At 41.1% G+C, this 25,592-nt stretch overlaps 1 protein-coding gene across 3 annotated transcripts; it reads right to left on the bottom strand.

Annotated features, from left to right (window-relative positions):
- Positions 1 to 493: 493 nt before the first annotated feature.
- On the bottom strand, positions 494 to 25,524 carry GGPS1 (geranylgeranyl diphosphate synthase 1). Of its 3 annotated transcripts, XM_068676206.1 has the most exons (4): positions 25,364 to 25,524; positions 22,396 to 22,512; positions 13,180 to 13,250; positions 494 to 8,650 (listed from the first exon to the last, which is right to left on the bottom strand). In XM_068676206.1, the coding sequence occupies exons 2-4, from the start codon at positions 22,460 to 22,462 to the stop codon at positions 7,889 to 7,891; spliced, it is 900 nt and encodes a 299-aa protein (XP_068532307.1). In that variant the 5' UTR covers positions 22,463 to 22,512; positions 25,364 to 25,524; the 3' UTR covers positions 494 to 7,888. The 3 variants fall into 3 exon arrangements, with proteins under 3 accessions (XP_068532307.1, XP_068532308.1, XP_068532310.1); XM_068676207.1 differs by lacking the exon at positions 13,180 to 13,250 and having other exon boundaries at positions 25,364 to 25,382; XM_068676209.1 differs by lacking the exons at positions 22,396 to 22,512; positions 25,364 to 25,524 and adding an exon at positions 12,537 to 12,661.
- Positions 25,525 to 25,592: the final 68 nt, after the last annotated feature.

The following is a 25,592-nucleotide window of genomic DNA, read 5'->3' as shown; positions in this document are numbered from 1 at the left end:
CTTCTGCTCTATGTCCTTCCCCCTCCTGCAAATTTCTTTCTCAAAATTCCCCTACTGTGCTTCCAACAGCAGTCCCAACAATGTGGAACATCCTTAACTCCATTATTAATAGTACTGCAAAGCCAGTTGCAATATTTTTATTAATCCTTATGAATTATTGTCAGGCTGTTTTCCTAAATTACACGTTTATTTGGAACAGCACTCAGTATGCTGAATATTAATTGGCCAGAATGGAAGAGTAAGTGATCTTACACTTCTTTCCTGCACGTCAGGAAAGGTGCTTAAAACAATATTTTTCACCACCTTTTTGACCCTAACAGCATGTTTATAGACAATTCAGGCAGTCTGAGAACCTATATATGTATTGCTGAATTCCTGTATTTGGTATTTCTAAGATGATGCTGAAAATAGCATAACTTCCTGTTTATTCTATTTCTTTCTACTTATTGTTTCTTCTGGTTTAGCACTACAATCAACAAACAGGTACAGTTCGTCCAACATACTTGGTTTTATTTGATCAGCAACAGGACAATGCAAATAAAACAACCAGACCAATGTAACATTTTCACCTTTTACTAGACGTACAAGCTCCGCATTTTATAAGTGCCTAAGTAAAAGATCTTTCTTCACAATTTCTTTAACATTCACTTTGGTTGACTTGAAATGCAAGAAAATGGGTTTAAAGCACACTTTTTACATTTCTGGGAATAGCAATGACAATTCCTTCAAAAGGTTTTTACCGTGTTTTACTTTTTAATGGTGTTTTCACATCAGGCTATGTAGCACTGTCCCATCCCACCCGCAAAAAGAACGTAAGTAGCAATAGGTTCTTCAGTTAACTCCCACAGTTTTCCGTGGCTTTAGTTCTATGTCTCTGTGCATTAACTTCACAATTACCTGAAGTTCTATTTTTAAATAACTTTGTGTTTCTTCTTTGCAAGCACTTTCATTTTTCTCCCTTTGATTTGTTCACAGGGCCTTGATGCCACATGCGCCTGAGTGCTTAATAACTGAAATCGATGCAGAGTTGTTGTGCCTCCCTCAGCTAACAGAAGTTCACTGCAGGCTAACATATGCTAGACTACAGCAAGACAACAGGCCATCTTTTATATGCATTTCAAAACTGCATAAAAAAAGAGTTTATCATTTTTCTTTCCCCCCACCCCCCTTTTTAATGGACTTCAATTATTACTTTAATCATTAAGCAACTTCTACCATATGGTCCAGAAATAACAACTGAAACTTTATGAAGAGTGAAAATAATCCACTGTGATCCAGAGGAGATACATGTGCTAACTGGCACCATATCATGTAATTCACATTTCCAAGGGAGTAAAGAGGATTTTCACAGATTGTTTTTGAGCAGAAAATTATCTAGGATTTCTCTTCACATCAGAGTTACTCACATAGGTTGTGTAGCACTGTCCCTGGAAGTGTCATGTTAAGCCTTCTTGGGAGTTACCTCCCATGGCTCTCTATGCTGCAGTAAACTGAATTGCTCAGCAAATGCCTAATTATAAACTTTGCAGGTCATACACTTGAATGGAAGTGGATTCATGAATCATGGATTATTCCCAGCCACACCAGCTGAACCACTAGCCTCAGTGACAAGCGTGAATGTGTACATGTAGCTAGTAAAGAAAAACATGAGCACTTAGATTTACTCTGTTATTTAAAAAAACAAACAAACAAACAAATAAAAAAAAAAAAAAAAAAACAGTAAGTGGGCATCAAAACAATGATTTATTTTGTTACCTCCTCACCAAGTTGCCTTCTGAAGTCATTTAAAAGAAACTGCTGTAGAAAAGGTGAATGCCAGTGGTGAGGTCTAATAGAAGCCATCCAGGAAGGATGCTAACATGAGGTAATGATCAAATCATGTCAGCTTGTAACAGATTGTTCAATTACTGTAATTTTCTAACAATTTTTCTATTCCTGAAGCTAGGGAAACAATGTACCCTTTGTTTTATCTGTACTATAATAATATATGCAAGTAATTATGCAAGTTATTTACATAACAATCAGAGTAAGTCATTTATAACTCTAGTATCTCTTGCATTACATTTAGAAAGTAAAAAGGGAAGCTCAGGAAAACTGAACGCATTTTTTTTCTTTCCCTAACAAAGTGAATGAGAGCTGTAAAACAAGGTGAAATTACATGAGGCAGCCTCAGGAGCCTAAAATGGTTATTCTTATTCTCTCAAATCCTTCCCTTGGCTCTGCTTCTGCCTCATCCACCTGCCAGCTTTGGCATTCATCAGGCTTTTGCTGAGTAGAATAATTCATTAACCCAGACCAAAAAAACAAAAACAAAACACACACACACACAAAAATCCTCTTCTCCCTGGTTAGCAAGTTAAACTTTCATGAAGAGGCCTATGAGTGATACCACAAAAGCAAAGTAAGTGTTAAAGGCAAACAGTTAGGAGAGGTAAAGAAGGTCCAACTACATGGAGAATGGCAACATAAAATGTTAAATGCTTTAGCTTCTTGGAAAAAAAAAGTTTCTTCCATTTCAAGATTGCAGAAAATCTTGGATTACTTTTGTAATGGCATAGGATGAGCCAAGATATAAAGTAGGAGCAAACCAGACTATTTTGTCCAGGACCAAAAAGGAGTTTGACGGTATCGTGTGTGCTATGGCATTAGTAGCAAACCGGAAATATAGCTGAGGAAGGAAGAGAATTACAATGCAAGTACTGAGCAAATAATACAAAGAGCATAGTAAATATCAAACCTGAAACGTAACATGATGAGATTAAGACAGAACTAGGAGCAACAGATGCCCATATAGCTCTTGTACATGAATAAAAGCCTGGCTCAATTCAGCGCTAGAGACATTTGATTTTGAATCAATTTTTATATAAAAAGGTGGGAAAATATACACAAACTCATGCTTTTACACCATAATGTTAGCATTTTAACAAAAACTGGGAGAAGAAGCCATTAACATAGGAAATTTCCACAGCATACAGAGGCATTTAGGTACTTAACAAGTAGCAAAATCAACCACTGAGGTGAAGCTTAAAGAAATACTGCTTCTTTCCCACTGCCATGAACAGTTTTAGAAATATCAATGTATATTTTCCACACCCTAAATGTAAGTCTTTGTTTGTGGAAGGCAAATAAAAATGCAGAATTAAAGCTGTGGATAAATCACTGGGGAAAGTAAACTTGGAAAAGACGGAATACAAAGTCTAACAAGCTAGGTTACAGTTGTAAGGCCTTTTACTGCTAGCTTTAAAAGCTCATGTCTGCACACACATCAGCTGCTAATCACATCAGTAATAACTATCACATCTCAAATTACAGACTCACTTAACAATATTAAGTATTAAATCTGATATTTATCAGATCCCGACCTCTACCATTTCTAATTAATTTCTCTTGCCATCTCATTCCTCCCACTCTGTTTTACATGAACTCATGTTTGCTTTGCAGATTAAGCTTTTCCTCACTTCTCATTAATAAAGTCCTTTTTAGAGCCAGGCTGGAAGAAGGAACTGGATTTGTATATAGCACAGTGCAAGGTAGCATTTCTATCATAATTACAGCAACAGGGGAATGTAGATAAGAATTTCTAAGAAACAGACTTATAGAAGAATACTGGTGAGCATTCATAATAGCAACTACACATTTTAACTAAATAGAAAAGGTATCTCTTTGCTGTAGAAAGAATTTGGGAAAGAGTAGATTCTAAAGCACTGGTTCTGCAGTGAATGATGGGTTGTATGAGTTGTGGGTTCAGCGTTTGTCTGTCTTTTACAGAGAGTAACAGTGAAGAATAGGAGCCCTTGGTAAAGCATGAAGACTAGAGGATCACAAAGTAGCATAGCACTTCTAGCACAGCAGAACACAAGTAGAAGAAAATGTTTGCTGAAGTTCATTTGAACACCTACTGCGTGAGCCTCCCTGACAGTAAGTCAAGTTAAGTAGAGAAAATGCCATTTGGGCTTCAGGGGTGAACTTAGGGACATTTGCATGAAAGTGCAGAAGAAAGGTTTATCAAATGGAAAAGGGATAGCTTTCACCTTGTATGGTCATTTCTTTGTGACCTGTGAGGTATGCTGCAATTTTATAAGATCTTCTTTATGGCATCTTTGACCTCTTGTAGAATGGTGAAGCTTAGCTTCTTACAAAAAATATGTATACTAAATTAACATGAAAAGTTAATATAAGAAAATAAAAGTAGTAATAGGATAGCTAATTAAGTAGGTTGGAGTTAGATGTGAATTGTGAAAGATAACATTTAAGAATGCTTAAGCTCCTGTAAAATAGTCCTATTTCTATAGCCTGAACTAGATCACTACTTACACTAACCACAAAACGTGAAAACAGCTGGCTTTCTGTGGAACATGCACTTTGCTCAACATACTGATGTAGAAGAAAAATCAGAGGTTGTCAGAAAAAGCTTTATTAGTAACTGAAGTTACTGGAGATGCTTAATCTGTGTATGTATTTATAATGAACATAAGAGATTTTCATAGGGTGGCATTTAAAAAAAAACACTGCAATGTTCACAGAGACCATGTCAGACCTCCTTCATGTTCTGTTCATGAACACGAGCAGATACTATGCCCGTCACACCATGCCTTCTGCACTCAACTATGAAATTCTCTAGATACTCTTGATGGCTTCTGAGGGAAAGGAAAATAATAATGCCCAAAGACCACATATTTCAAAGTATTTTTACTGTCTCACAGTAATGAGTCCACACAGCAGCCTTCACACATTTACCTAGAGGTAAGAGTTTGCATCTTTCCCACAAACACTAATTACAAGGTTGCTTTACTAAGAGTCACATTAGCTGTAGGCATCTCCAGAGCAGCGCAGTCTTGAAGCAGAGTACAGAGAGAGCTTCCCTGGCTGCTGAACTTCTCAACTCAGTCACTGAAACAATGTGAGACTTACAGAAAGAAACTTCACTGAGGTACTCAAAGTTTCAATATTCAGCTTTGAGGCTCAGTGTGGAAATGAGAGGTTGTGTCAGCAGCTGGCTGATGTGTACAAAGTTGCTCTTAGTGTGTTCATGGAGCAGCCTGAGCTCAAAGCGAAAGGCAGAAGACAAGCTTGTCTCCTCAGGGAGGTCCTGAAGAGATACCACGTTCATTACAATTGATGCAGGTAACGTCGACCACGTAAGAGGCAAAGACAGATGTGACATCCGACCCCTGAGAAATGCACTGACACAGCTAAATGAATTCTGCAGCCAAAGACAACTCATGCAGCTTCAAGGAAGTTATTTACCTAACATGGCTGAACACCAGGAGCTTGTACCAGGGCCAATGCTGGAGAATATAGATGAGGATACAGCATCTCTTCTGGCACCAAAATATAAAATCTGCCTAGACTATGCTTAATGATGCTTTACTGGCTTATGAAATGCAAGGGAAAGAGTCTGGCCTTTCCAGCTTCTGAATACATTAAGAAAAATCCTGAAAGGTTTTGATTTATTCTAGCCAAAGCGAAGAGCAAAATGCTCAGGAGTGGAGTATTGTTAAGATATACCGTCAGAAAATGCTTTGACTACTGGTATTGAAAGTCTGGTATCAAAATACCAGGCAGAACAGCAAGACAGAGCTGCATGGTTTCTTGTTGGTCCAGCTGCCTTTTGGGGGGTACTTTTCTTATCTTGTGGTTTAAAGGGCCCAGAGCTGGAAAGCTTCCAGTGTACCTGCTCTTAAGTTAATGGATGCATGTTTTGGCAAGATACAGTATTAAATACTGGGAGGAGTTGCCAGAATAAACCAAAGAACTGACTACACAGCAGAAATCTCAGATGGTAGAAAAAAAGTTTTAAAATAAAAAAAAACCCTACTTCATCAAGGAAGTTTGATTATACAACTATTTACATCCAGCAACTGAACAAAAATGAAATGGCACTAAGTGCACTTTGCACTGTACATAGTCATAATAGCCTAGTCAGCAGAAAGACATCTTACACAGTAAGGCTAGGAGATTCTCCTGACAATGTTTTTTCTTCTCTCCATCATTCAACATCACTAAGCACTGTTGCAAAAGTGCTTAGAAACTCCTAAGACATGGCACAAAATAAGCATTGCACTTTGCTGCAGATGGTATTTTTCCATAAAATACTAGGAATGTACAGGCTTACTACTAAGCACTACAAATTAAGAAAGGAAATACAGTCACTGTCATTAACATTAAATAAAAGATACCCTTCAAATTTAAGCTAGTCAATCCTGGCAACCAGGCCCACTCAGTGAAAAGGCTACTTTCTGTGCTTAATCATAGGGCAGAGAGATCCCTCCTCAGCACGCAGATAAAATGAATAAACTATCAACTATACCTACGTAATGTCTCTGACTAAAAGCAGTCATCCTGAATTTTTTCTTGCTTGATCACTCTTGGAAGACTCCCAAGGCTTGCCGAAGGAAGATGTTATAGCAGCCTTCTTCAGTTAGTTGGGTTGAGGTAATGACTCTCCCTGTTTTCCAGGTAGACTAAGTGAACACACAGAACTACCCTTCAGCTGTTAGAAGCCAGGTACCTCTGGCCATTTCTTCTGAGAGTGTGTTATCAGCTTGAAGACACTGCTGATAGCATCAGTCCCACCTCTGATCTGAACCTACATCAGAGCAAAACCACATATGGCTGTGAAGACTAAAGAAACTGAACCTGGTTATGGTTAAAGCCAGCCCAACCAAGAAACAAACATTTCCGTATGCGTGCACACACACAAGCAGAGATTTTTGTCACTTACCAGGCCACCCCTCTAACCTAGTTCTCAGTTCAATGCATGCATGCCTGTGTACATCATCTCAAAACCAACATTTAAGCAATTTACAAAACTGATTACTACATCTTATAAAACAAAATACCATACTTTGTCTTAGCCAAAAGTTACAGAATTTGTCCCTACAGAGAGACCTATAACATGCCTCCTGATACAAAATCAGAACATAGATGCGGTATGAATTATGAATTAACTCCTGGAGAACCCCCCTCAATTAAAAGCAGAGATCACAGAGACCTGCACCAATCAGTGTCTTAAAGTTACCTGCTGTGAAATCTCATACCATTCCTAACAGCACCTTACTATGTTGCTATTTGCAGCTACATGCTTGAGATCTAATGCATAGATTTAAGTCCCAGGCTACAAAATATTTGACAGCTTAAAAACCTAAAGCCAGGCAATCAAAGCTATTCACAGCAGAGCTGGAACCAGTGGCAAATTCATACTTTTCTGATGTGACAGAACATTCTCCCTAAGTTAAGCAGAAGTCTCTATAAAGCTAACAGTTCAGTCTAAACATTAGTCTCACTTGGATAAAAAAACATTTTCCACAATTTGTATTCCCCTGGAAGTATCCTCAGACACTGTACAGGATGTTCACATTAGGATTAAATGAAGATCCATCTGATCTTCACAACTGTAGCTTACATTTACAATGCAACACTTGTACATGCATTCTGGTTGCAAGTATCTTTTGTTATTTAACATTGCAAATTTTGGTTTACTAGAGCATTGCTTAAAAACACACAAGCCACTCAGGTTAATCAGATTTAATTTAATATGGAACTTCAGGCAGAAACCTACAGTAGCCTGGTTGAATATGCACCATACCCTATGAGAGTTCCAGGGCTGAAGTAACACCAATGATTGTGTAAAGATCACACAGATTCATGGCTTGTTTCAGCTGTAGTACATATGCTTTAACAAAGCCATCTGCAAGCAGTTACAATTAAGACCATATAGATGATAGGATATATCACAATACTCAGAGGCCAAATTGGTTTCAACAGTAATTTCTGTAATGTGGCAACACAAGTAGTTTTAAGTGAGACTGATTATCGCACCTTTCAGATAATCTAGTTATTTTCCCATTTTACAAAGCTTCCATTCACCCCCCAAGAGATAAATTTATTAATTTTCAGTTTCTTTGAACATTTTGCTCAGCTGTTCAACTAGTGCTACAAGCTCAGGGTTTCCCCCTAGTGATTCAATTTGTTTATAGGCTTCAGATTCAAGCTCCTTTAACGTATTTCGAGTGTACTCAAATGAACCCACATTTTCAAGGTAATGCACACAGTATTTTTTTATATCTATGTTTTCTGTCCTTTGGCGTAAAATGTTTTGCACCTGAGTACTTTCAGGTTTTGACCAAATGGCATGAATGGTTGGGAATGAGAACTTGCCCTCAGTTAAGTCTTCACAAAAACTCTTGTTTTCACTATATTCTTTGGAGTGCAAGTTGGCATAGTCATCTCTTATCTGGAAGAAGAGACCGAGTGTGTTAAGAAGTGGTTTTAAGTCTTCTTTATAATTTGAGAAGAGCTGCATGAGGCCTACAGCCAATCCAAAGAGACCACCTGTCTTTTGTAGCACCATAGCTTTGTATTCAGCTTCTGTAGGACAGGTGTAAGTATCCCTCCAGTAAATATCCAGGCCTTGACCTTTATGGAGTTCCAGCAGCTGACGGGTAAAAACTTTAACAGCATCTGGGTGATCAAGGGTTAAAACCTTCTCTAAGCCAAGGAAATACACATAATTAGCACAGTTGATTACTGATGGAATTCCATAGATACTGTGAGCCACTGGAAAGCCCCGCCGTAGCTTTGAGTTATCTTCAATATCATCCACAAGCAGGCTTGCATTGTGCAACATCTCCGTCACTTCAATGATAACCTATTACAAGAAGAGAAAGTTATTATCTCCCACTGCAACTTAACCTCCAGTTTTGAGAGATTTTATTTACAATAGGAAAACTTTTAAAGCATGATATTCTTTGTCACCAAGGCTCCCCATTAGACCACTTGTTCTTACTATTAGTTTTATGATTCACTTAATCATCCAGTTCACCATTTAGTCCTGAACCACCGAATCTGATCACAGAAGCCACTATGTGAATGTATTCCCCAAAGTGTTTCCATGGACCTACTCCACTCTATTGTTGCTACAGTCCTAAAATAGGCCATGGTCTAGCAGCCATGCAGTGACATATTAGAAACACAAATAGAGCAAAGAAGAAACATGATGTTGTGACAAGTCTAGGTTTACTAATTTGAGATATGCAGCTTATTATACTCAATAAGCTGTTCACAACATCAAGCTCGGGGCTGGCTATATGCAACAAACAGTAAGCCCTAACAGTTCCAAATCAGGACACTTCAATAACTTGAAGCCTGTCTATGGTTTTCATTGCAGAACTCCTATGCAAGGAACAGGTATGTTCAGCACCTGCTTAAATGGAAGTAAGTTTAGGCATGTAAAACTGCATATGGTATAAACTCATTGCAAAAACATGTGACAAAGACATCATTTTGAAGCTACTGAGCCAGTCATACTTGCTAGCAACAAGCATTGCACTCAAGCACTCATCAGAACAACTGCTTCTAAAAACCATTAAGGCCATCATTAAGTAGTAGCACACAGCTAGTGTGTTTGTACTTGGTGGGTGCTCTAGGAAGCACTAAGAGGGACTTTGCTGCTGCAAGCATTTCTTCAGCAGCAAGCCACCAAGTGTTCAGTGACCACTGTCCCTAAAGGTTTTTAAACTGAAATCCTGCAGTCAAATTGTTTGTTTGCCCAAGATAACAACTGTAAGAACAAGCTACTTGAGCACTAATGACTCATCTAGGACTTAGAATTGAGGACTACTTTGACCTGTAAAGGTACATTGCTGCCCACTAACTTTAAAGTCATAAAGGATAGAGTAATTATAAAAAGCAATTTTGCAATGCCTATTTTTCTGAATATTGGTTTAGTCCATTATGTCATTTTCAGTACTATCAGAAAAGCTTCCCTATGAATTCATTGGATGAGCCTACTCTAGCATTTCTTGTTAGCATATTTCATATTGCTTTCAGTTCTGTGAACTTCTGGAGCTTCTAGACATTTAAGGTTGAATTGAAGTAACTTAAATAGCGCTTCATAACTGTTTGAGTTATCTTGTTAACTTTCATAAGGAAAAGCAGTGTCAGAAATGCTTTAAGGTTGGAAGTGAGGCAGGAAGAAGTTTAGACAGCAGAAAAAGCTTATTTTCTAGAAGATACCAGGAAATGCCTGAGGAAATGAGTAAGACTGCTCTTCATAATGAAAGCAGAAGACCAACACAGAGCACTATGCTTTCTTACAGCCCAAGCCCATCTAATCTGTGACCGCTGCAATACCACTTTCAACACCCAGATTTCTGTACCTTCTTACCTGCAACAGCTTTAAGTTTTACTTGGCCCTGTGCCAGGCCATTTCAGTGCTGTCTTAGAAGAAAGTCAATCTGACAGGTGCTGTATTCTCTAACTCAAAAAGCTGATGTGTCTCAGTGCAACATAAAATGCACTAAAGGATGCAGGAGGTAGAAAAGAGACCACGTGGCTGAGAAAATAGTAAAGTAATGGTAGCCTGTAGTAAAACTAACTACCAAGCAACAGTAGCCTCAACTGTATTCAGCTAGATAAACAATATCAAAATTCAGATTTTTAATAGAATACAAGTAACTGGAAGGGAATCAAGCTGCTAGACAACTGGAAAGACTTAAAGTTACAAGAGATGTCAAAGAGGACCTGCAGTCACCCTGACTTCAACAGCCTTACATTATTAAAATGAGTACAATTATAGACAAAAGCACTAACGATTTCAGCAAGAGTCAAAGATGACAGGGTCTTGTTTTCGTCCTGAGGTTATTCAGAGAATCACAAACCATTTAAGTGGTAAAACAAACATTAAAGCATCAGTTTTCTTCATAAAGATAACTAAAACAAGTGGTCTAAGTTTTCAATAATGGTTACATGACTACCTGTTTACAAGTGACAGGTAGAACTGGTTACTTCTGTTCACACCATGGTACTGCAGCTTTAATTATCTATGGTGCTAGAAAAACAACAGACACTCATCATCACCGGTGCTCAGCAAAAGGGTAAGAGGCTATAACTGCAGACTGCAGTGCAGGAGATTCCAGTAGGCCATAATGGAAAAACTTATCATGAAAGGGATTCAGCACTGGAAAAGGTGCCCTGAGAGGCTGCAGAGTCAGATTTTCAAGACTCAGCAAGGCTCTCAGAAGCCTGAAGCAGCTATGGAACAAGTCCTTCTTAGAGCAGGTTTGACTTGGATAACTACCAGAGATTCCTGCTAATTTGAATTTTGATCTATGATTTCTGACTAAAGCCATGCATACAAGTACACAGGTTGCTATAATACATTTGTCTAGGTGGAAACCAGAATAAATCTGGCTAAAGAGTTATATGGATAGATTGGGTTTGTGTGACAAGGGCTTGGCAGCAGGAGGGCTGCAGGGGTGGCCTCTGAGAAGTGCCAAGGACCTGCCCTATGGTAGGTAAGAGCCAGCTCCAGCTGGCTCCAAAAGGGATTCAATCACAGCTGAGCCAACAAATGATGCTGCTTGTGCTTATGGCAGAACAGATTTAAGAAAGGGAAAAAACTGCCATGCAACAGCAGCTGGAAGTGAGGAGTGAAAAGCAGTCCTGCAGACTCCAAGGTCGGTGCAGCAGGAGGGCAGGAGGTGCTGCAGGCAGGCAGCAGCAGTTCCCCCGCGGCCTGTGGAGAGGCCCCTGGTGGAGCAGGCTGCCCCCCTGCAGCCCATGGGTCCCACATGGAGCAGATCTCCACGCTGCAGCCCCCCAGTGGGTGGAGGAGCCCCCGGTGGAGCAGGTGGATGTGGCCTGGAGGAGGCTGCGGCCCATGGAGAGCCCCCGCTGGAGCAGGCCCCGGGCCGGAGCTGCAGCCCGTGGAGAGGAGCCCACGCAGGAGCAGGGGGTCTGGGGGGAGCTGCCCCCACCCGTGGGGGACCCGTGCTGGAGCAGTTTGCTCCTGGGGGATGGACCCCGTGGGACGAAGCCGTGTGGGAGCAGTTCCTGAAGAGCTGCTGCCTGTGGGCAGCCCCTGCAGGCTCAGTTCAGGAAGGATGGCATCCATGGGAGGGACCCCACGGGGGGCAGGGGAAGAGAGGGACCACGAAGGAGCGGCAGATGATTAAGTGTTATGGACTGACCACAACCCCCATTCCCCTGTGCCACTCAGGAGGAGGAGGTAGAAGATGGATGGGGGGTGGGGAGAAGGTTATTTTAGTTTGCTTTTAGTTTCTCACTGCTCTAGTCTGTTAGTAACAGGCAATAAATTATGTTATTCTCCCTACATTGAGACTGTTTTGCCTGTGCAGATAATTGGTGAGCAATGTTCCTGTCCTGATCTCAGCCCTGAAGCCCTTTTCCATTGCATTTCTTTTCCTCTTCCTTTTGAGGAGGGTAGGAGTGAGAGCAGTTGTAGTAGAAGTTAGCTGTCCATCAGGGTGAAGCCATCACAATGGACAAGGCTGGAAAAAATAAGATTACTAGGAGACTAATGCAGCTTCTTCCTTCACTGTTTAAATTACTTAAGCCATTTTGCTACTCAAGGACTATGAAGTATCACACAAGCAACTGTAAAGAAGACTTCTTCAAACCCTAATGGCCTGCCTATTAATGAAATTAGCTAGGGACCAGGTAAGTGTCAAAAAAAAAACACAACTGAAACACTACCAACCACCACAATTGGTTACTTTAATTACTTACATTACCTTGGATACAGAGTACCTTCTGCACCCTAAATAAGCAGTTTGGCAAAACTATAGTTGAAGCAGAAGAGGAATTTCACATTTTAGAAGCCAGTGTTTAAACACACAGCTACACATCTTGCACAGATCTGTCCAACAGGGGAAAAAAGGAATATTCCTGGTCAAATGTTTCTCAATAGAGAGTAAGGACTCTAGACTGTGTAAGAAGTCCACCCAGAAGTCCAAAACAAGTGGTTTATAAAGTTCACTTGACTGCTGGCTTTGATGTTCTTGTATCAAAATAGTAAGAGCTTATTCTCAATCACTATGTGTAGTTTACAAGGTAACCATCGAGGTTCTTTCATAAGTCATGGAAAACTCATTGTTAATAACCACAGCGGGTAACAATAGCAACTGCTCATCCACAACTCAAAAGGTTGAGCACACTTGAAAAGCAGTGACTGTTCTACACAAGACAAACTGTGGAAATTGTTTCTTTAGTGTTCCACCACAGCCAAAGCTTTGCACTAGTTATTTTGCTGAAGCTGTACGTTATATTTGGAAATTATGTAGCATAAATTATCAGAAGACTTAAACACGTTAACAACAATGCTATTGATATTCTTGGCAGAAAGATAACAGCCCTTTAAAAATAATTAGTGAGTACCTGTATCTTATCTTCTGGAACATTCAGCCAGTGATTAAAGGCCTGCGACAGTTTGGTTCTCACTTGCTTACCTACAATGAGGAAAAAAACACAAATCACATGAAGTTCATTATTAGACAACAATTTGACTTATGAACTGTAACTGATTTGAGAGCAGTAAGCTGATAAGCATGACCACTTGAAAGGGTAAAATACATTACAGTAAGTTTGTAGCTTGTTTTCTTCATTGTATAAACATTAGAACTCAAGTTGCTGATTGTTGGTAGCATTTCACAACAATGTACATAAACAATACTATAAAGCAGGTATTTACATGTTACTATTTAGTTTTGGCAGTTTAATTAGAGAGTGATCTTGAGTCTGAGTCCGTCAGTAACCTGTATGGATCAGTTTGCTACCTCTGAAAGCAAGTCCTAGTTTGCCAGGCACGTTGACTTTGTGTAAGATTAGAAAGTTTGAAAAAAAAATTTAAAATTATGATTCATTATTTGTTCAAGATGTGTACTTGCTGAATATTTATTTCCTCTCCATTATCAAGTCTTTCTACTGTAGTGCTCTTCATCTGCTACTGACTTTGTGAAGATATAGTGACACGTGACATACTTATTAAATAACTCTAAACAACCTAGTTCTGAACAGAACTTCCCAAGATTTCAGACATTTATCTTATACTCTAGAGGTTCACCTGTTCATAATGGGACATTCTGCTTTTGCTACCTCTAGTTTGGCAGAGAACCAGGCAGCCACCTATTTCAGAGAAACAACGGACAAGATTACAAGTACAAATTTGGTATTAAGCTAAGTATTACTGTTCATTCCAGATAAATTTTACCTGAAGGAGATGATTTTAAAATAAGTTAGCCCGTGTTAACAAGTTAACCTTGCCTATAAATTATTGATGTCAGCTTTCTTTAATAAATTGCTAAGGGTTGTGTAAAAATATTTATCCAGTGTGTTTATTGATCTTTACTGAACAATTTCATATTGATCAGTCACTCTCTACCCACACAGGCCTTGCAGCTTCAAACTTTAAGAGGGCTCAGCTGAGCTTCAGATCTTCAAGTAACAGCAAAATGTGTTGACACAGAGCTTGCATACATAGCTTGTATCAACAAGGTTTCTGGAAGCAGTTTCCAACAAACCTCAAAGCAGTGCAACCTAGATAGCAGGTTCCATATTACTCCAAGACCTACTGAGAGACATAACCCAGGAATGATTCCGCAATATCAGCACTCACATTAATGATGCCATCCTGCCCACAGCACTGAAGAAGTTGCAACACCTGAATCTTTCCCCAAGGCTTCTCTGTATTGCTGTGTGACCAGCACATACAGAACAGAGTAACTAATGTGGATAGATTCACTCACAATCATATACTGTAGAGAAATCAGAAGGGATTTCTCCTCTTCTATCACACCACCAAGATCTACGCAGCAGGTTTGTGGTTTGGGTTCTATAGTGGGGGGTGGTAACCATCCTCATTTGCTCAAAGGGCTTCAATTTTTGCTCGGTTCTCAAATAGGTTTTCACTATTTCCTAACAAAAAACAAAAGGTGATGGTGACAGAAGTGACTAATGAAAAAGCATTTATTTCCCAGGAGCTTTGGCTTCTGGCTGTGCCCTATGGGAAGGGGCACTTTTACTCAGACATACACTGCCTTTGGCTCACATTCTCCATTTCTGTTTTCTCTGTTCAGTTTTAAATACTAATAGCTTTTTGCAGGAGGGAGGGATTACTTTGTTTCTGAAACAGCACAACAGATATCTTAAGTTTCTCATGCCAGACTTATTCTCTATCAGGACAATAAGTATCTAGTTCTATTTTTTAATTTTTTAAAGCCATGCATTTAAATCAATAATTCACTGACTTAAGTTCACCATTTTAACATGGGTAACCAGAGCTCAAGTTAGAATGCAAAATTAGAGTAGCACCCAAGAGTTTTAAAATATCTTACATTAGCTAAGCACCATCACTAGTTCAAGTTAGATCTGCTTCTGACAGCAATAGCTCCTGCAGATGTCAAGGATTTGAAATACTACCAACATTCAGACTTTCCTCCTCTTCTTTCCTTCCCACCCACTATGTGGGTGGATCAGATTTTGGCCAAATCCGTTCCCTGCCTTACTGCATATTCATGACCACCAAGTACTGCACAAAGCAGGGTCAAGACTCCCTGCATCCAAGGCTCAACTTTTTTTTTTTAATTGCATGAGTTAACTGAAGAGGAAATAATCACTCAAGTATTGAGTGTAACTGTTACAGACATCTGCCAAGTTGTACAGCTTGCCAGGTAAGCGTAAACAAATATTTTAGTACATCCATAAAGAAAGCTAGTCAGAGATAATATCACATTAAGAAAGCATACCTCATCTACAGCTGGTTACTCACTTCTGGATTAAGGAAAAAGGTAGCTGTTGCATCAATATAAGCATTAGGCAACTTAATTCTGTTTTTCTAAATACATTTCCTAGAAAATACACTTACAGAGTGCTAGGTACTCAGTAACAAGTTTTATTTCATCATGAGGTACATAACTACCAGCATGTAATCCAAATGGACTGTTAATATATACACAGTGGATTTGGCCATTTAGCTCCTCAGTGTAGACTGCATTTGAATTGTTAGACTTGTCTGCCCTGTTCTGGCGAGGCTGTCTAGACACTGACTATTAAAGGAAAAGAACACTATCTATATAGTGAAGCATTAATCTTTTCTTTTACAGGTGCAGATTTGCTTTTGTGAGCCCCATTATTGCTTCATAAATGCTACTGTATCTTGTTCTGAAGTCAATCCTAGCAGGTCTATTTGATGCTACAGCAATTTTCCACATGCATGTTTTATGCCTACGGTCACACTATGATGACAAGAGACCCAACCCCTTCAACACTTCATACAGTAAGACTCCATTCTTGGCCTCCAGCCCTCCCTTCAGACTAGATGGCCTATAGATGTGAGGACAAAATTAAATGGAGTAAAACTTACCACCACCATAATTACTCATTTTCCACTGTTATGCATCACAACCCTCTTGACGAGTCTAAGCAGACTCTTGTACAACTGAAGACTATCCAGATCTAGCTTCCAAAAATTCTTCTAGCTACTGTACCCAGCCATAATTATAGACAGTACCGCAACAGCTTTTTAACAAATTTAGGCTAAATGCACTGTTTGATCTGCTGAAGATCCCAATACCACCCCAATCAAGCAAAAACTATGCAAAACTTGTTTTCTCATTAGTAATGTGGGGTGGAAAACAAGGTAGGAAAAAATATTTCAAACCTAATAGCCCCACTCTGACAAGATAGGTAATTTATATTAAAATAATTTATAGGGATAAGAATGTAAAGTCATTATCCTGGAAACAAAGATTCAGTTAAATTAGAGGGGTCACACTGAGGACAGTCCCTCCCACCTATTTAATCACATAAGAGGAGCTTCTCTAAAATCAGACTGGCTACACATGTGTTTATATCTACATGATTGTTCTCCTGATAGAGCACAGACCCAGAGCTCATAGACCTCCTGCTCCGGACAGGCTGCTGATCAGTATTTCTTTACACATGCTGCATTAAAGTGACCTCAAACTGTGCCCTTAAGGCAGCACCCCACTTAGAGTGAGGGTATGTGAAACAGATCGAACAGCATGGGGAAGAGCAGAGGGACTATTAACCTAGCCCTCATTAGAGCCTCACTAAGCTAATTCAACTCATTACCCCAGCAGAAAGCTGACTGCTTTTTGCTAGGCTAGCTTTCTGCCAGCCTTATGTACTGAGTCAGCTTCTAAAGCGGGTCTGCCAGAGTTAGTACAGGCTAAGCAGCAGATGCTGAGAGCTGGGGGAAAGGGGCATCACCCTTATGGATGAAGCAAGCTATTATATTACCTCAGCTGTATTGTGCACTTCATGTTTAGCTCTGTCCTCTGATGGGTTAGGGCTAAACGGGTCCCTGATCAGACCTCCCCGCACAGCTACGCTACAGCCAGCACACAGGCAAAGAGAGCAAGCCCATCCCTTTAAACCTGGGCAGCCACTTTGGGACAGATCACAGCCACTGTAGGATTGTCTAGCTTAAACTCCCATCCCATTCAAAATAGGGTTAACTAGTCCAAGGCTGTGATTCTGCCTTCTGCCTTGTTTCCTCCTCTCATGATCCTGAATTCCACCATCCCGTGGTCACTGCGGACACAGCTGCCCCCAGCCTTCACATCCCAACCAATTCTTTGTTTTCGAAGTGTCAAGTCCAGCAAAATGCCTTCCCTCACCAACTCGTTGGTCCTTGATGCATTCCAGATACCTCTGGGATTGCCTATGCCCTGCTGCATTGCTTCTCCTACTAGATATCGAGGTAGAAGTCTCTCATGAGGACAAGGGCCTGTGAAGGAGGCTTCTTCCAGCTGTGTGGAGGCTTCATCTACTGCTTCCTGATCAGATGGCCTATAACACAAACCCACCGTAGCGTCACCCATATCAATCTGCCCTCTGATCTTGAGCCTGTTGAGAGTTTATGGGTTAATCTAACCCAAGGCAGAACTCTGTGCAGTTCAGCTGCTCTTTCACATAAACAGGCAATTCCCATTCTTTGCCGTCCCAGCCTTTCTAGACAGTCCATATCCACCTGCAGCTCTCCAGCTACTCCACATCCAATATCCCAATGAAACCACAGCCCTGCAGCTTCATGCAGACATCTAACTTCTCCTATTTATTCCTCATGCATTTGCGTACAGGCACTTGAGAGTCACCCAGTCCTACAGATTCCCTAGTAGGAGTGAGAGCTTCCTGCATCACACTGCCCTGTTATCACTTCCTTATTTGAATGCACACATCTGGAGTGGACTTCTGTCAGCTTTGTTCTGTTAATTAAAAAGTCTCTTGTCCACATCAGATTATACCCTTTGCTTGCCAGTTCATCACTTCCTTGCTTTATTTTGGGTACTTTTATTTAAATTGAAGTGATAATGGAAGAATAACTTCTCATCAGGTCAGTCAGCCAGTGCCAACTCAGGTTGGTGGATCCCACCTCCTCCTAGTAGTCCTCAATGCACAAAAGGAGCCCCATGATCATAAAACCCAAATCCCTGCTGTTAATGTCAACTGTGCGACTAACTGGTTGTTAACAGAAAGGATCTGCTTATTCTTCTTGAATAGGAGAGGAGGGGAGAAGAGCTTAAGGAAGAAAAAAAAAACACACTTGGTCTCCTGTGCCCATCCCTCACTCCAAAAGCCATGTAGTCATGTTTGATAAGTCCCACATGTCCCCAGCTATATCCATTGGTTCTCAAATTGAAGAGGCACGGGGTTCAGTAGCCTTAGGATGAAACACCCCTTGGTATTCTCTCAGGAACATCCCTGACCCAAGCTGTCCAGAAGCAGCATGCCTCTGGAAGATAACAGAGGAACAGCAGCCTCCCCACTACTGGCACTTGCTGTCAGCCTGGAGCTGTGCCATACACAGATCTAGCCATTTGTTTTCTTCTGGTGCACTAAACTTACCTGACAATTGCTTATCTTCATGATGAACAGGAATCTTTCCTGGTGCCAGAAGCCATGAGCTCCCAGCTTTCACCATTGCACAAGCCTCCATTTTCCAACCTGTTATGCACTCTTCTTGCCCCTCCTTCAGTGCATTCAGGGTCTTGAACCTGAAGGACCTTCAAAGGATCCTGCCAATCTAATTATTATCTCTAATGCTGTGCAGCCTGCTGACCCTCTTCCACTGCTGATTTGCTTGGTGGAAGCAAATTTGACCATTATATATCTTTTGGGGGCTGGAACAGTACTTTCTCCTGGCCCGGTGGGATTCCTAGGCATCTCTGCAGTACAAGACCTGGAGAGATGCCACCTCCCTCAGGAACACAGCCCAGATTGAGGCTGCTGATGTGTAAGGTGCATTTGTTCCACTGGTAAAGATCATGCCCTGTGGCACATCACCACCATTCCTAAGTGCATGTACCATGTTCTCAGTTTCTAGTCTCCTTCTACATGAACTGCCACGCAGAACTACATCTGTTGGCTGCCTGTTAGCTCTATTCTCTTTTAGAGGAGATCAGAAGAGTGAGAAAAAAACATAAATGCTATTAAAAAAAAAATCTGTTTCAGTACATTTGAGAGGCTACTGTCAAAGTAAAGCATCACCTTCGTCTTGCTACTGCTGCTTCAAAAATCCTTCACCAAGCTGGTTAAGTTCAACAACTGAGCAGAAAAATATGAAAAAAAGACCAAAAGCCAGTCTTGATTGTTTAGCAAGCCAAGTAAGCCCAGGAAAGACTGAAGCCAAGACCAGAGCAATGCACATGAAAGGCAAGATGCAGAGTTGTGAATAGGATTGGAATCTATCCTTTTCAATAGCAGGCCCATATACTCCTTAGGGCTGCAAAAACAGCTCCTGCTGTTAACTTAGCTACTCCAAGATGAAAGATTCTTCCTCATCTGCATGAATTTAAGGCAAATCACATTATTGGCATTTGTGAAATTTATTTCTGCTTATTGCACTTTGTTTACCCAAGTAAAGGGCAGAATACTAGACTCAGAGTAAGGCAATTTTATGTTCTACTACTGAAATATTTTACAAGAAAAGTTACTGTTTCAAGATGTATGCTTCTCCCAGGCACTAAATTCTGTTAATTAATGTTTATTCCATCATTAGCATACTAACCGTTAAAATTGCAACACAAAAAAAAGACTTAAGCCCTGTAATTTTTCTAGCCTAGTGTTATAAACCCAAGCTTGTATGTTTCTTCAACTTCTAAGTATCACCTCAGCTACCATTAAAATCCTATTTCATTAATGGCAAGCAGAATAATCAAGTTTCTCTTCTTTGAGAGATTAACCCTTAACATCACTATAAAAGCTTGTATTCTTACACTACAGGCAACATTAGCAGACATTTTTCAAACCATCTCAATACAGTTACACAATTCTTCTTTATGTAAGAGTTTTGATATGCATCTAACTTCAAGTTTTCACAGGTTACTAAACCACTTGGAGACTGTTTTTCAACTGGTCCTACAAGATAAGCAACTGGATATTGAAGGGTCATAATTGTACAGAGCTGACTGAACTGAGCTTTCTCCAGAAGCTTCTCAGAGCTCCAGGTGATCCAAGAGAGAAACAGCTCTTTGGCCTCACCCTTGTGCCACACCACAAGCTGGACAAAAGATAACTATTCTGCCTGCCAAGTTTTCCAGCAGGTTAGGTGATTGATACTACCTAATCATCTGGTTAGTGAGCTGAGAACTGGCATGAGTTAAGATGCGGGAGAATACTGCCAGAAGGAAGATGGAATTAAACCTCCTCTTTCAGCAAAAGCTTGTTAGATTAGCTCAGGCATCTCATCTGGGCTCCACCCTAATTATGAACTGCTAGCATATGCCTCATTTTTCCCTTCACCAAGCATCGGTGCTCGTACTGATGCCAAGGCTCACACAAGTAGCTGGCTCCTACTGATCTGTGTTTGGCATAGCTGACTTCAGGCAAAGCCAACATTCCAAAAACCAGACAACATCCAGCTATATGATTGTGAACACTTACTGCTTCCACTGTTACTCCATAACAGCTTTCCACAGGCACATGACATTTACCTGTCTACCTTAGGAGAATTCTCCCATTCCAAATCACACCACCATTCCTACATGGTGTATCTTGTCTCTCACCTTCCCCAAAACATAAATTCACAGGAGATCAACATGTTTCAGCAGACAGATTTATGATATTTTAGCAGGACAGGACAAAGTGCTTGCACCGTTCATCAATATAAGTCTATAAGCCATCAAGATAGAGTGATTAGGGTTGAACACACCATGAAGTACAGGAGTTCAGCCACAGGAATGAAGGTGGGAAGGTTAAACCAGATGCATCATTTAAGTGAAAGCTAATTGAAGAGCTATTAGTCAAGCACTTATGCCTACAGAAGGTTGTTTTCTTTGTCTTGACACTTTTTTATCTCGTGCATATTTGCTACTAGGTAGCTGAGCTTTCTTTTCCAGCAGCTACAATTTCTTAAAAGGAAAAAAAAAGCAGCTAAAAACACAGAGGGGTTATGATATACCTTGTTTATGTCAGATAAACAAACCAAACAAATACCCTCCTTTAAGATGGTGTTGGAGAAGCTTCTTCAGGACCAGCTCTTAGAAAGCTCTCTGGAATATCACAGATTGATTCTCAAATAAGTCTTCTAGCAAAATCACCACCCAGTTTCACATAACAGAATGAAAAATACTGTGAGGAAACAGGAAAAACTTTCTGGCATTATCAAAAGGAGTGTTACTGCCAAATTCTTTCCTTCTCTACTTTTTCAACTCAAGTAGTACTAGCTGCCAAGAACATGCAATCATTAACGTAGACAAGATGCTCGTGATATTTGTAAAGATGAATAATGAACTTCAATATGCATGGGTTAAAGACCCACCCTGCTGATAATATAGGTCTTGTTGCAGATGTACAAAGCCAGTTAGTACTGTACCTGTGATTAGTTACGCTGTTTGCCTAGACACGTCTCCTATCCCCAGTCAGATATCATTTTGGTCAGGGTTACTTTCCTTAAATACTTACCAAATTTTGCGCATTTGTTAGTTCCCCCAGTATTTGATACAAGCTGGGCAGAGCCTTCTAGTTGGCATGCCCATACATTAATTCTCTCACAAACTGCCTCCTCCATTCTGCTAATATAGCTGCTATTCAAGAAAAGAAACTTTATCTCAATGTGTTGCTGGTGACCTAACACCAGACAGGGACTGGCAGATTCTCTGGTAAGTGAAACAACCCAGAGACAGACAAAATCAGCCCAAAACAAGCCTGGCTCTACACATACCAGGGTGAAGAAATAACATAAAAGAAGCTATTTAAAACATACACACAATCCATCAAGCCTAGTACAGCAAGCAGATAAACTTTGGGCTGGCAATGTTTCACTCTTCAAAAATGGAATCAAGTCTTCAGTGCTTGCTCAGTTCCAGTAAGTCAGCGACTTTGAATGTAAGACAGAGCAAATGCAAGACAACTATCTGTGCTCTAACAGACAGGCTCAGCTGCCACTGTACCAGTTTCACCAAAAGGACAGTTTCACAAGAGAAATAAAAACAAACTAACACTTTTTCAACAGTTTTAATTAATTGTAACTCCACAAATCAAGAAAGGATAAACTTCTTGGCATATATTTCCTAGGAAAGAAAAATGTTAGAAAAATAATTTTGATATTTAAAAGAGTAAAAGTAAACTTGCCTGGTAGTTGAAGTAAATACTGGTATGGCTCTAGGATTCTTTTAGATGTTTCATCGTTCCCATCCATGTCTTTATTTGATAAGAGGTAATTCACTCTTAAAGAAAGGGTTGTGAACACTATTTAAATGGAAAAAAAAAAAGTTGAATTAACAAAATAAAGGAGCATACAAATATAAAAAGTCAGTGACCTCTAGGCTAGATGCACGTGCTACAGTTTTGAACATGATGGTGACCACTACCTTTACTATACAAGAAGTTTCCCGGATGGCATTCGGATAAGAAGCAAGCATGTTTTAAATACAGCTTTCTTTAATTATTCATGAATAGCTTAAGCCAACTCCTAGCCTTTTAGCTTACTTTGACTTTTGTACATATTAGATGGCTCAGACGACAGACAAACACTTAAAACATCAGCATTCACAACAATGGAGCTCCACTGTACAGAGTTAGAGAAGACACTCAGTATATACAAAACCTCGTACAACTAATAGGATTAGGTCTCCCTGTGCTCTTTCACCACGGGAAAACGCAGATGCCTAAGAGCAGAAGCTACACCTTACTCCAAGGCAACCTAAACAAGCTGAGCACTAGCTTGAGCCTTTTGACAGGTTCCTTCATCATGATGGATGTTTTGGAAGACGAACACACTGCTTTCCTACTAAGCACACAGACATCTGCACATGCTTTCCCATATACTATATACATCATACTCTCACAGTAAATCTTTTAAGATCCACTACCTTCAGAGCTCAACAATTATCTATTGATTGGTTTTTAGTTCACATCCTTATGGTCATCCATATTTGCATTTTTCCCCCAGACTGTTTTCTATAATGGATTCTCTCTCCTTTCACCTCTAGCCTTCCTTGCTGCACTGCAGATACAGCAGCTCAAAACAATTCTTCTAATGTCATTTTAAGACAGGAACTGCAGCAGTAGCGTAACGTCTCATGCTACTTCAGCATCATTTCTTAGCTGTTTAGCCAGCATCCACGAAAGAATGCATTTTTCCCTCCTCTTGGAGCAATTAAGTAGTTTTGTAAGTTACTGATAAAAGTAATTATTTTAAAGTGACTTTAGAAGTACAGACTGGTGCATTTTTAACATTGGTACATTAAGAGGAGTGGTTGACATGAGTGAAATACAGTATATACCACTCTTTCTCAGAGTCCAGCAATACGTTTCCCATCAACAACTCAAAGGATCAGTATTAAAAGTTATCACTTCCTCTTAAGCTACTTAGACCTGGTATTCCTCAACACTCAGGAGCTTTCCCTTCCAGTGGCAGCTTCCTCAGTTCCTGTCTTTTGGTCCCATTCCCACCCTCAGGACCCACAAATATTTGTAGCAGTACAAACTTGGGAACTAATCTGCATAAGTAACTACTTGCAAAGCTTAGGCTTGGATCAATTCCTTTATCTGGTTCGCTGCATATGTTAACCCAATTTATCAACACTTCAGGGGCAAGAAATGCTATTTAAGCACACGCAGTTGCTACTGCAATCCTTGTAAGACAGGACCTTTCTGGAAAGCTTTGCAGTTTCTTAGCAGTAACACCACAATAAGAATTACAGCCTTCCCATCTGACCCTGTGGTGTGCCAGCACAACAGGCTATCGGGCCACAATAATCAAAGCTGGGCTTATCTGACACCCTCAGCTCCCTGTTGTTCCTACCTTACTGGTACAGCTCCAGGGACAGGAACTGCTTGCAAGCTAGGGCTGCCACTAAGAACACCAGCTGTAAAACTGCACCCCTACACATCAAGCGTAAGTCTCAAAGGATTTCAGTGAGGAAGTGAAATAAGAAATGCTCATCACAGCCCATCCCCGGATGTTTTAAGAAGAGATGCTCATAGAGCTGGATATAGAGACACTATCAAGTTAGCCACCCTCCCGTGACAATTAATCATCAAGAAGCCACAGGGAGGGTTTAGAATCGAAGGTGCTCAGCTAGGGGAGATGTTGGGGTTGAATTCCTTCTGTGTGAGGGTTTCCCACTAACACTGAGCCTACAAGGGTTGGGCAGTTAGCACACATTGTAGCAGCACAAAACAAAGAATGTGAAGATTACTCACCGGTCATTGCCCTGACAAAGTTCTTAGAAGTAAATGTTAGAGCTCTTCCTCCCCCCTCAGGGAAGGAGGGGGTGTCTTCCCTGTCCATAGGGCACTAACACAGCATTCAAAAATCCCCATCCAACTGAAAACTGGCTAGTATCACACAGCAAACTTTCAGGCACTACTAATAGGAATCCTCCCAAACGCTGCTCATTGCAAGATAAATTAACCAGGCACTTCTCCCACAAATGCCAAGAGTTTATCATTGTTATGATTAAAGCAGAAAAGCATTACAGCTTACAGCTGAGCTTCATTTTTTGTTTTTAAATAGAGCAAGAAAAGGCCTGCCAGTGGGGGCAACTTGAAATCACGATGGTTAAGCTTTCCTGGGCTGTTTTGCTACCTGAAAATGACCTAAGGAAATTACTGTAAGAAAGAGAAGAGAGGTGATCCCTCATAAGAGGGATCCACATGTCTAAAGTACCCACAGAAACAAGGACGGTGAGTCCCAAAACTTATAGAAAGAAGGGGAACTCGATAAAGACACCTAAATGAAGGCAGCTACAGGGGTCTATACGGCAGAATACCATCAAGTATGAGGCTGCAAAGAGCAGGAACATCTCTGAAGTTACCACACTTCACACATTTGGTACGGAGGTTCCTGCCCGCAGGGCTGCCCAGCTCCCTGCGGGATCTCAGCAGTCACAGCAACTTTCCTCAGCCCCTCCCGAGGCACAGGGGAGCCGCAGGCCCCCAGCCTCCCCCCACAGGGCTCCGCGCACCGGCTCGGGGCTCCCAGCGCCATCTTAGGGCGAGGGGACCCCCCCGGGACCCCCCCCAGGACCCCCTCTCCCGAGCCACCGCCGCCAGCCCCGGCTCCCCGCAGCCCCCCCCGCTCCCCGCCGCTCACCTCAGGCCGCCGCCAGCCCGCGCAGCCCCGCCCCGCCCGGCGGGATGGAGGGGAGGGAGGAAGGGATGGGGGGGGGAGGCAGCACCGCCCCCTTCCGCCCCGCCGGGCGCCACCTTCGCCTCTTGGGGGAAAATGCGCCACCGGAGCCGCACCGCGCATGCGCCGGCCCAGCCCCCTCCTGCCATTAGCATTCGGCTGGGGCCCCGGCCCCGCGCGGCGGCGGCGGCGC

This window comes from Anas acuta, chromosome 3 (assembly GCF_963932015.1).
Source record: "Anas acuta chromosome 3, bAnaAcu1.1, whole genome shotgun sequence".
NCBI classification, from domain to species: domain Eukaryota; kingdom Metazoa; phylum Chordata; class Aves; order Anseriformes; family Anatidae; genus Anas; species Anas acuta.
Note: the sequence above shows the minus strand (reverse complement) of the source record. Positions and strands in the feature narration are given on the sequence as shown.